The 12059-nt window shown below is 53.8% G+C and overlaps 1 protein-coding gene across 3 annotated transcripts in view; it reads left to right on the top strand.

Moving 5' to 3' along the window:
* RNF220 (ring finger protein 220) overlaps positions 1-12059 on the top strand; it is a 229237-nt gene that overhangs the window by 82410 nt on the left and 134768 nt on the right. The window contains exon 1 of one of the 3 annotated variants that reach the window (XM_037403814.1): positions 8544-8580. The exons of the other annotated variants lie outside the window; for them this stretch is intronic. Within the exon in view, the coding sequence (XP_037259711.1) occupies positions 8559-8580 (22 nt within the window). The 5' untranslated portion in view covers positions 8544-8558. Of the gene's footprint in view, positions 1-8543; positions 8581-12059 lie in introns of those variants that run through there. 3 annotated transcript variants of the gene reach the window in all.

Genomic DNA, 12059 nt, shown 5'->3' with positions numbered 1-12059 from the left:
AGGGCACAGAGCGGGGATGCAGTCTTGATGAAGGGGGGCTGTTATGTCCAACACTTGGTTTCTGTGGCTGGGCATGATCTGATCTGCTGGTGAGAGAGTGGGACAAGAATTAGGGAGGTTGATAGATAGACAGGCAAGTGGCTGAAGATCCACCCGCTGCCATGCTCTGGGATGAGGGCTGGCCCCGTGGAGCAGCACTCTGGCAGTGCCTCATCCCTGAGGTAGCTGACCCTGCTCTGTTTCCATGATGGAAAGGACCTGCTGGACCTTCCCATCCTTACCCTTTGCCTCAGATTTTTCTTTGGGAATGCGCATGGTCAGGATGTAAATCCTTGCTGCCAGGGAGCTGCCACATGCTGGGGAGGGGATGCTGGGGGGGCTTTAAGCAGCAGGCGAGGGTGCTATGTCTCCTCCCAAATGTGGCTGAGCACCCCTCTGTAAGTAGCCTGCTTGAGGCTGATCCAGGAGCAAAAGCATCTTCTGTTCAGTCACTTACACCCCTCCCTGCTCTCCCAGCCCCGAGGAAAGCAGCCTGACCTCGCTCAGCAAGAAGACAGACACAACCTCCTCCCCAGGCAGGCGACTTCCCAGATAACCCCCTGGCTTTCCAAGGGCAGTGCAGGTGTCAGAGGCATTGTCTCTTTGGAAATTAATTTTCCTGTCGATTTCCGTATTTCTCTTAATTGATGAGGGGCAAGTCTTAGGCGTGTTGCCAGCGGCACCAGCCACAGCCTCCTGTAGGTATCAGCAGAGCCAAAAGCACTAGCGCCGAGGGCTGGGGAGTGTAATGAACTCTCAGAGGACTCGTTGCAGCTCAGCCCGTGCTCTAGATTAGCTGAGGAATCATCTGGCCCAGCTATTAACTGTCCCATTTAACATCATAAATTATTAACCTAATTTTGAGGAGGGTTGGTGACGGATCACGCTGATTTTGTCTGCAGCCTCTCGCACAGCCTGCCGGTGCTGGGTAAGCCACGGGCAGGGCCTGGGGGTCAGTGCCTCCAGAGGAGGAGAGAGATGGAGCAGCACAACCCGGCTGCTGGCAGAAGGACCAGCCCTGCCTCCTCTTCCAGCCTGGCGGAGAGCTCAGGGACAGCCTGAGCAGGGGGAAATCTCTGGTGGAAATGGGGGATACAAGAGCTGCCGCCAGGGAAGAGTCAAGTCACCCACTCCCCAACACGCCTGCACCCACGCGAGGGACACCTGCACCCCTGCACATGGGTGTCCAAGATCTCTGCTGCTTGCTGGGTACCGGTATGTGCTGCCCACCATCAGTGCAAGCCATTACCAAAGGTGCCTTCTAGATAATTTAAGCAGCTATCGGGATGCTTTTTGTTTGTATGGCAAAGGCTTGTGGGCAGGAGGATTTTCTTTCTGGTTGTAGACTAGAGCTTGTTCAAAAAGTTTTCTCCCTGGGAAAAGTTTTAAATAAAATAGAAGGGAAAGTGGATTCTTTGGTATAAAAATTTTAAACCATTCAGAGGGGTTTTTTTCAGCTGATTGAAGTGTAATGAAAATTTAAGGGGTACCATCTTTTCTTTCCCCTTTATCTTTCTTTGAGAAAAGAGATGTGTGCAGGAAGAAAGGGCTGAGAATTGCACTCAAACCAGCATTTTATTTTAATTGAGTGGAAAAATTTTGAAGTCATTTGGTCTGTCGAAAAAAACATACAAACCTGAAGGAGAGCAAGCTCTGAAATCCTTGTAAAATGCCTCTTTCATTCTGGCATCACAAAAAGGACTTTTTGTTTCCCCACGAGCAGCTGTGCTGCTCGGTGCTGCCTGTCCATGGTGTGCGAGCGTGTGGCCCCAGGCTGGCCATGTGCATGTCCCCATGCTGTGTCCCACAAAGGGGTGGCATTTGGGAGCGAGTGTAGCCCCCAGACCCACTCCCCTGCAAGGCTGAGTGAGGTCCAGCAGATCTGGGACCAAGCCCCACTCTCTGCTGTGTTTCCCTGGATGGAGGTGCTTGGGGTCAGGATCAGCAGGCTGCATTGTGGGTAAAACAACCCCCCAAAATCCCTAACACAAGCACAAAGAAGTGCTTTTGGTTGTGATGGGGGCACGGAAAGGTGTCAGAGTCTGCATTAAATTGGCAAAAGCCCGTACCACTAACCTGCTTGTCCTTGAGTACCCACCTACTAACCAAAAGTGCCTGTAGCTCGTCGTGTCGTTACTGCCCCTTTCCCTTAGACAATGAAATGGGGAGCCCTGAATTTGCAGACCCACAGTGTCAGGGCTCTCATACTCCCCTTGCTTGATGCAGGGCTTTACGCACGTGCAGAACAGAGAAGGTGCAAGGAAATTGCCTTCACCAAAGGCCTGAACCTCGCAGTGCACACGCAGTACAGACCCGCGCAGGACTGATGCCCAGCACATGGATATAAAATACAGCGCCCTGCAATAAAACATGCACTGCTAGTCTATATATTTTGCAATCCCTTTAAAGATTTTTTTTTTCGTTAAACCCCTCACCCCAGCTCCCTCCCCATTCTCCCCCCAAAAAATTATTATAAAGAATTATTGCCATTAGTACGTCTTTCCCAGTGAAAGGAGAAAATCGCCTCATTCATAATTTATACCCTCAATTACTATTAATAAAGAAATATTTCAGCAGAAAATCGCCTGGGAAAATTACACGTAACATTGCATTAACATTCTATTTGAACATTTTCATCACATTTGTTATAGAGTTAATAAGAGGGATATGCTCCCCTGACTTCTTCATGAAATTATGGGCTGCCTATGATAGTTTAATCTTTTAGACTTTATATAATATATTCACTTTACTAATTGAGCTATCCAAGGAGCAGTTAGGGATGTTCTTAAACGTGGAAGACAAAGTAATCAGGGCCGTGACTTCCTGACGAGACGATCTTCTTCCGGAGATGAGGAGCCGCACGTGTGAGGAGCACACACATACATGTTCCTGCGCAGATGTGCCACTCCATTAGCCCTTCCCTTATTGTCCTGCCTGCGCTTGGAAGTGAATGTGAATGAAAGGTGGAGGTGATTTTCAAACTGGCAAAATCTTCCCCAAAAGCTCTGTTTGCATTTCAGAGTGAAAGGGCATCTGGTGAGCTTGAGGAGGCAATTATTTTTTGAATAAGAAATGCTGAGCATGGGGGGGTCTCGGGAGCAGTACTTCATGTAGACAAGCCTTTACACTCAAATTCACCCCCACCCACAGTCATGCACAGACCGTCTGTAAAACTCTGGACAAGGAGCTGGGCTGGGGTGTACAACCCCTCTTCTGCTCGCCCTGAAGCTTCTGCAATCTGGGACACATGGTGCAGAAAGGCTTCCCCCCACCCTGAAGTACAAACAACCCCAAAACTGGGCCAGAGGCAAGAAATGGGGTAGGTGTGAGCAGTGAGGGATGAGGAGACATTTGGAAGATGGGTGCTGCTCTGGTGCACCATGACAGTGCCACCATGGGCATCACTCTAGACAATCTACTTGTCTCAAAAAAACTTGAGCAATGGGGAAGCCTTGGTAGCTCTCTTTTCTGCTCCTGCACCTGCAGTCAGGGATCTCGTGCAGCACCTGGAGCCTTGGTACAGACTCAGCTGCCCTTGGACCCTTTCTTGCACAGAGGCAGTGTCAGGCAGTGAGATTTGAGCCCCTCATACTGTGTGGGAGCTGAACCCAGGTCAGGGTCTCTCCGTGAGATCCTCCTTTCCCCTCCATGGGCACACAAGGTGTGCCTTACCACGGGATGTGATCCAGAGCTCTTGGTTTCAAGCGGGAGGCTTCCCGAGGTGACAGCAGGCAGTGGTTTGCACCTGGACCATGCAGAAGAGGGCTGCATTGTCAGCATGCCAGGAGGTTGCTCACTCATTAAGTCTAAGTACATGCAGCCACGAGCAGGTGCAAAGAGGGATCCACCACTGCTGAGCAATGGCCCTGCCACCAGGGATGAAGGCAAATGTCTGTTAGCTGGCCCTGACAAGAGAGTCTGAGGAAGCACAGGACCAGCTACTTCATTTCACATCCATAGGGTGCTAGTGCCTCCTCTGCAGCCACTTGGACCGGGCACGGGCAGGGAAAGGGTGGCAGGGCTCAAGGTAGCACACAGGCTCGTAGATGAGGATTTGTGGTCACCCCTGAAACCACTCTTGTGATTCCCAGGCTCCACAAAGCAGTGTCCAATGCTGATGGCAAGCCAAAGGGTTAATGAAAAGCTTTCATGCGTTTTGATTCATTAGCTGGGACTCATTAAACAGCAAATAAGAGCCCGGATGTTGCCAACTGAGCCCCGCTGAAGGCAGCTCCTGCGGGTGAGGCAGCCTGTGACTGCAGCGGACACCCGTGCTGGGGGGTGGCCGGGGGAGCCCCCATTGCTCCCTGGCAGACCATGGCTGGTGCATCCCCCCAGAGATGGGAATCAGTGCAGGAAGAGTGCAAGCAGGATGCTGGCAGTGAGCACCCCTCCACCACGTCCCCAGCATTCTAATGTCTATGCACAATGCCATCAACCCATCGGGCCCAGCCAGGCTCAACCATTCAGGCCACTGGTGTGACGTCCAGTTTTGTTACTGGGAAGAGGGGGCTGAGCCTCTGCCAGCTCTGTCCTCCCAGCCCACGTGAGCCCATCAGGGAGACGGGGATGGGTGTGTGACAGCCTGAACCTGTGGCCCCCACTGCAGTGTGAGCTATGGAGGGCAGAGCACCCACACATGGTTGGATGAAACGTGCAGCTCCACTGATGCTTTCATGGTGGAGCATGGCTGTCCCCAGCCAGTTTCTCATGGGATGTGCTGCACCCTCAGCGCTGAGCTTGCAGCCAATGTTTTCCTGGGGGAAGGTGTGCCACCAGCCAGCACTGATGGGGGCTCTTGCCACCTGGGCCACCACCGAGCCATGCTGGGCAAGCAGCAGCCTGTGCAAACCCACATGTCCCCATCACCTCCCAGATGGGCAGGGGGCCACAAGCTTCCCTGCGTGCAAACACATGGAGAGTGCAGGGTGTTGGGCATCCTTCCAGGGACCACATGGGCAGCCTGAGCATGGCAGAGACTGAGGAAGGTGAGGCATGGACTGTCCACCCCGGGGATGGCCACTGCCTGGTCCTGAGCAGGATGGACCATGCTGTAAACAGGACAAGGCTTGTAAACAGGGCTCCAGCTGGGATAAATTTAGCCCATTGGGGTTGCAGCTCCAGTGCGGCAGGACACAGTGTCAGGGCATTGTCGAGAGGAGAGGGGGAGAAAGAAGCTGAATAAACAAACACAGCTTGTCCTTTTTTTTTTTTTTTTTTGTCCCAGCGTTGTTATTTCAGCCGGACAATTGCCCTGCAGATTGAGGGAACAGGCTGGAGTTCAAGTGAATTTGGCTTCTAGTGCCTTCCTTTTTACATTGTGTTTTCACATGGGAATGTGTCCTGGCATATATGGGTGGGTGTCTGTACCCATGTTTGTGGATAACTCAGTGGATGCTCCATGCACATCTCTGGGCTGGACCACAGGCATACAGGCTGCTTTGAAGCCTGGGTGAGGCTGAGTAACTTGATGTTGGCTGTTGTGTAGGACTTTCTCCACATGCACAGCACAGACTTAACACCCATGGGTGTCCAGGAGCACACGTGCGAGGTGATCTGTGCTCCATACGTATCTGTACATGTCTTATGGGCCAAACAGCCCTGGAAGTGTCCCTCCACAGCAGAGGGGTCACTGTAGAGGTGAAAGTCTTTGCAGGACTTTAGAAATGGAGATCAGGACTCCTGAGCATTTTTCCCCTAGTTCTGTCATGGAGCTTGGAAAAGTCATACTCCCTTGACAAAATCATCCGTGATCCCAGGAGCAAAGGGCATGGATCTTCTCTGTCAGTCCTGCTCTGTGAGGCCCTAAGTCTTTTCTAAAGGCCATGTTTAGAGGCAGCCTAATTTTCACATCTTAGTTTTATTTTTCTCACATATCTCTCTGACACACACATACACACACACACTTCTATTGGAAAAACGATTTTAATACCCATGGCACATTGTCCTGGTGTGATATAAAATCCAATGACATGTGGCATTTGGAAAAGGTCACTTCCCCCATCAGGATTCATTATCCTACCTCAGCCTGGGAAGCCATGGGGTTGCCCCCTCCTCCACAGACCCCTTGCCCCCTCCCCAGCTGTGGCAGGCAAGCAGGGAGAGGGGATGAGGCACTGGGTGGCCATGCTGGGGACTTTGGCAGTGTCAGGGCAGTCCCGGCAGTGAGGGCTCTTGTTTCTCATGCTGATGTCCCTGCCCTTCTTGGTGTCTTCATTTTCCCACCTGCCATAGGGCAAGAGGAGTGACAGGGATGTGCTGCTGGGAAGGCTCGGGCTGCAAAGCCGGCTCTGCTGGGTGCATGGAGCTCGGTTCAGCTTTTGCCTGCCTCCCCCTGCTCCCTGCTCCCCCTCTGTTCCCTTTTGAGCAGGAGCTGGTCTGGCAGTGCCCTCGCTCTGCACAGTTGCAGAAGGGAAACGCTCCCCTTCCCTGTTTCACTTGTTCAATTTTTCAGCTGGGTTGGTTGGGAACTGCCCTTCTGTGTCGGTGCTCACCACCACCTAGGCAGAACTGAGAATAGAAAGCAGATGGGACAGGGATATGGAAAGCCCAGCTCCTCACCAGGTTCCCCACCAAGCACGGGGTCCCTGGCTGCCCAGCACTCGGTGTCCCCCAGCCCCTGGGCAGACCAGCAGCACCCAGAAGGCTTCGTGCAGCAGCTCGGGGGCGGGGGTCTGCCCTGTCTCTTGGTGACCTGTGCAAGGAGCACCCTGGGCTAGAAAGGGGTCTCTGGTGCATGTCAGGGACAGCATGTCAGGAGTGGGGGATGCTCACAGCAGGGCAGAAGTGACAAGCTGTCCTGGGGTGCTTGGATGTTCTTGTTTTCCTTGGACTCATTTCTGCTCAGGCTTCTCCAAGATGATCTTTATTCAAGTATACCCACCTCCCCAAGGTGTTTCCAGCCCATCTTGGAGCTATTCCCTGGAAAGACAGAAGGGCACAGGAGGGCCAAACCTGCTGTGGAGGCTGCCTGGGGGTGCTCAGGGGATGCAGTCCCTCGCAGGGCAGAGCGTGGGCTGTTCCCAGCAAGCCATCCCAGTGGGCAGGGCACTGGGAGCCAGGACTTCTCTGCTTGGTCACACACTACTTTGGGGCAGCTTGGCCAAGCCGTAACCCTGTCCCCCACCTGCAGGGGAAGGGAGAGGTGAGGGTGGGTGCACTGACCATGCTGTGGGCTCAGGGCTGCAGGAAGGGCAGGAGATGGGGAGAGGGAACAATTGTTCCCAGGGAGAGGAGGGTTATTTTTGCAGCGGGGAGTGGGGTTTGATGCCCTGCTGAAGATGACTTCTCAGAGTGCTGAGGGTGATGGTGAGCGTAGCCCCTTCCTACCATATAAACACCAATGAGTTATGGGTACCCCAGCCTCTAATTATGCAGTCAGCCCCAAATAGGCTGTGTCTAACGAGGCTGACAGACTAATATCTCAAGAGCCCTTAATGCGTTATCATCTCTTGCTGTATGACCTCATATTTATAACTGCTCTGGTGGGAGGTTGAGAAATGTCCTTCTCTTCCCCCAGCCCCCTCCCCAACTTTCCCCCCCGCCCTTGGAGCAGCAGCTCTTCAGCCTCATCTGTTAGGATCAGGAGGAAAGAGGCGACTTCTCTCCATCCATCATGAGCAGAGTTCGCGCTATTAGATGATTAAAGACATTTTTTATAATATTTGGAAGAGGCTTTGAAACGTCTCTCAAACAGTGTGATTAATGCCTGCTTAACCCTCACCTGGCCGGGATGGTGTGGTGGGGAGGCCAGTGCATCCCAGGGCAGGGCTCCCCAGGCATCTCGGTGGTCACCCAGCCGTTGGGCACCCCGAGCCCTGACAAGGTGTGATTCATGAGTGTGGGACACCTGCAGGAAGCTCCAGCCTCCAGGCAGTTCCTAACGCACCAGGGACTTGGTGGTTTCTGAGGCTGCAACGGCCGGGGCAGGAGGAAGCAGTGCCTGCCCCCTCCCCAGCGCTTACACAAGAGGCCCCGGGGCTGTGCCCGTCCGGGTCCACGAGCCAGCCCATGCCACCATCCCACACTGATGCTGTGGGTTTCAAGAGTGGGAAGGGAAAGGGGGTGAGCAGCCTGTGCCCATTCCCAGCCGGCCTGAGCTGGTGGGGGGGTTGCTTTCCTCATTTCCCCTTCTTTTTCCTCTGCCTCTCCGGATGATTGACTTTCAGAGGCAAGTCTCTCAAAACGAAAAGCATAGACACCTAGGTGCTCCGGTGGGATACACCTTTAGGATGTTGCGTCCTTGCTCAGTTTGCCATAAAGACCCATGGGGCTGGTGGACATGTTCATGCTAAAATTTGTGTCGGCATTGTCTGGTACCTGCCAAAGGCCACATCACTGATGTTCGCTGACACTGGTTTCCATGGGGGAGTGGAGATTCGGCCTCGGATGGGGGAAGGATGCCCGCCTCCTTTGATCACAGGCATAATGTTTCATAATCTCAATTTCTTGTCAATTGATTGCCAGATAGAAGCGACAACCAAAGAGGGCCCCAGGCGTCTGCAACTGCCACTCATCGTATGATTTTAACTCTCCCCCTCTGTAAGTTTGCATTATTTTCTTCTTGTTGTTGTTGTTACCTAAAGAAACCTCCCCTCCCTCCCCCTCCAAAAAGCCTCCTAGAAATCCCAATGCCCTTGTCAGTTTGGTATTCAATGTACAAATAGCAGAGAAGGGTTAATGCATGATTAATAGGTGTTTTATTAAAACGGTTAATCTGTCATTATAGAGTCCAAAAGATCAATAGATTTCTTATAATCATGGCTTAAAATCATCTTTAGCGCCACTGCTTATGGGCTTAAGACCCTGGGCAAGATGCTTAGGGGACCTGGGAGTCTCCTGTTAACTCCTTCTAAACCTTCTGCCATCTGAAGTGTGACCCAGGGTCTCCTGCAGATGGAGAAAAGCTGACACAGGGCTGTACGTACCGTTATGGTTGCCATCCACCTTATCATTTATGGGTATTAAAATTGTCACACCTGAGCGACAAGAAAGGGAAATGGAAAAAGGGAGAAACTTGGAATGCAGCTGGATAAATGCTCTTTGTTATGATTGTTAGCAGCACCCGAGCGGAGCGAGGCGGGGGCATGGCTGTGCTGTCTCTCATCCATTAGTGCCATTGCAAAGCAGCAGGCGTTGGCCAAGCATTGCCCCATCACAGCCTTGCTCCTTCACTAACAAGTGTTGCCCCACACGCCGGGGCAAGGCGAGGGGGTTCCAGCCACACACGGAGGTGAAGCCACGTGCCTGGTGTGAGTCAGAGTGTCAGTGGCCAGGGAGAACCAGCCCAAAGACACCTGAGTCCCATCCATGTCAGCCCCAGAGCTGTTTTCCTGGCAGCTGGGTGATGTTGGGTCTGGCTGACCCAACCCTTTGGGATGCCTGGTCCAAGCTGCTGTTTGATAACTCCAATGATACCCTGACAAATCCCAGAGCCGCTGAGCTGCCGACCCCCAGCACGAGGTCTCTGCAGGAGGAGGTGCTGTTTAGACAGGCTGACGCAGGGATGGCTGAGCCAGCACAGGCAGGGGGGAGCACAGCCCCCGCTCTGCCCCCTGCCCGCCCTGCAGCATCCTCTCCTCCGCAGCAGAGGAGAGATCCTGAGGTCATGCAGGGCGTCTGTGGTGGAGCCTGGATGGCAATGCAGAAAGCACTGCAGGAGCACAGCACTCTGAGCACCAGGCAGGGCAGCGAGTCATCCCTGAGTGATTTTGGGACCCTTGGCTACGCATGTTGCTCCGCCACTCTGCGGTGAAGACCCAGACCTGCTGCCTGCTGAGCAGAGCAGATGTTGGTGTGCTGGGAGTAGTCCTGGTGGCCTGAAATCCCTCCCCGTGCCTCCGTTTCTCCCTCCGAGATGCATGTGTGCAGGACAGGCAGACTCTTGTGCGGCCACCAGCACCACAAGCCTGCCCAAGGCTGGAGACCCTCACTCGGAGGCTGCAGGGAGCTGGCACTTGCCCATAATATGGCCACGCAGAGTGCCTCTGCTGCAGCCCCTCTTCCTCACCTCCTCGCCCTGCATGGGGGCTCAGCCCCGCTCCGACCGGGCTCTGCTCCCTGCCTGACCCCGCAGCCCGTGCCGGCCAGCTGCCCTCAAACCCTAGTTCAGGTAGAGTGAAGGCCAGTCCGTACCATTGCTTTCCACTCTCTTCCCTGCCTATCCTGCATTCATCGTGCTTCGGGCTGGCTTGAATATCTCCCACCTGGCAAGAAATCCCAAGTCTGCCCCATTCAGCTGGCGGGTCTGTGCCCAGCGCAGGGGTCCCAGCCTGCTGGGAGGGTATCGCTGCCTCCACCTCCCACCCCCACCAGTGCTTGGTGTGGGGCTGGGAGGAGATTTTCCAGACCCCTGGGGTCCAGCCCTCTCCGTCCCTGCCTCATTTCTTATTTCTGGGCCATTATGTTCGACAGGGAGAATTTGTTTCTGTCCAGAGCAGATCCCCGGACAGTCTCAAACCTCTGAGGATTTATCATCCTGAGCTTTTGTTTGTGGGTCTCCAGGACCCTCTGCCCCACAGCTGAGCCCAGATGCTTCTCTGTCTCCTCCATGGAGCCTGCTGCCCCCCCAGAGCACTGACCCCTCTCTTCCTCCACAGATGCCCAGACCTGCAGGCTTCCCTGCGCCCCGGTCACACACATGCCTGCAAAGGCCACTGCTGAGGGCAGGGTGCTGTGGTCACAGATTAGGGGACATGTCCTACCTACCAGGAAGGTGATGGCTGTGGCTTCTTCTGGTTTTGCTCCCCAGGGCTGCTGGGGAGGTGGCCCAGGGCAGGGCATGCTGGGATCCAAGAGGAGAAATGCCCCGGGATCCTTAGGTCACATTCAGCCGGCCCTGGAACTGGTGGCAAGGGAGGCTGGGCTCGTCCCCTTGCAGCCCCCAAATTGCAGCCCTGCTCCATGGCAGCTGAGTGCCTGGGAGAGCCAGGCACAAGGCAGACATGAGCCCCCCTCGTTTGTCTCGGAGGTCAGCACTGACATCCCATCATGTCTAACAGAGCTGAAACAGTGGTGACCGCCTGTGCCAAGTGACAGCAGGGTGACAGCGGGGGTGGTGCAGGTGCCAGTGCTGTTGCCTGCGGTCTCCATCTAAGCAGATGTTTGGCTGCCCCCCGATCATGGTGGTGAGAATTTAGGGTCATCAACAGGTTCAGGTCTACCAGGACAGAGCTGTTGGCTGGCACAAGTAGCGACTGGGCTTGCGTTTCTAAATTGCCGTTGCTGCTGCGTTAGATGGGGACCCCACTTGCCACCAGCCCCCGGCTCGCTCCCTCTGTGAGGGTCCCAGAGGCCACTGTGTCAGTGACAGAAAGCTGCTCTGGAGGCCGGTGGAGCGTGACAGAGAAGGAAAGGGGTGCAGGGCTGGTCCTGCAGCCCTGTCCCCTCCCCGGCCGCCCACATTCCTCTGTAGCAGCACCAGGAAGGGGGGGACCAACCTTTGGCACATTTATTGACACTCCCTGAGTTCATACTGCAACTCTACAATCTTTCCCTGAGATTATTAAGAATTAATTGATCACTTTTATATTCCCCCCGATACCCAGTGCTGCTTTGCGACAGGCAGCAGGAGGAGGGAAGGGAGACGGGAGGAGGGCAGGGTGTGTAAAAAACACACTGATAAATGTTAATTACTCTTTTACAGCCCTTGTCAAATTCCAAAGCAAGTCGTAAATTCATTAAACTCTAACGGATTAAGCACATGCAGCTTATTTAGTCGCCATAAACAAGATCATTTGGATGTTGATTTTCCCCTTTTTATTGCTGCAGCAGAAAAGGGGAAAAAAAATCAGATGAGGGAATCAGTTGGTGATTACCAGGGAGTCAGAAAAGTTTGGATTTATTTGATATCTTTTTTTCTTGCTCCATGGCAGCTCTTTGCAGTACATTGGTCCTCAGGTTGCGCCTGGGCAGTGTCTTGCCGGAGAGAGTGGCCTTCCCAGGGCCTGTGTCCATGCCCCACGGTTGTCTTCTTAGTGCTGAGGCTCTTAAGACCCAGGCAAGATCTGGATGAGCAGAGA

Source organism: Falco rusticolus, chromosome 11, assembly GCF_015220075.1.
Source record: "Falco rusticolus isolate bFalRus1 chromosome 11, bFalRus1.pri, whole genome shotgun sequence".
NCBI lineage: Eukaryota > Metazoa > Chordata > Aves > Falconiformes > Falconidae > Falco > Falco rusticolus.
This window is presented reverse-complemented; position numbering and strand designations above follow the sequence as displayed.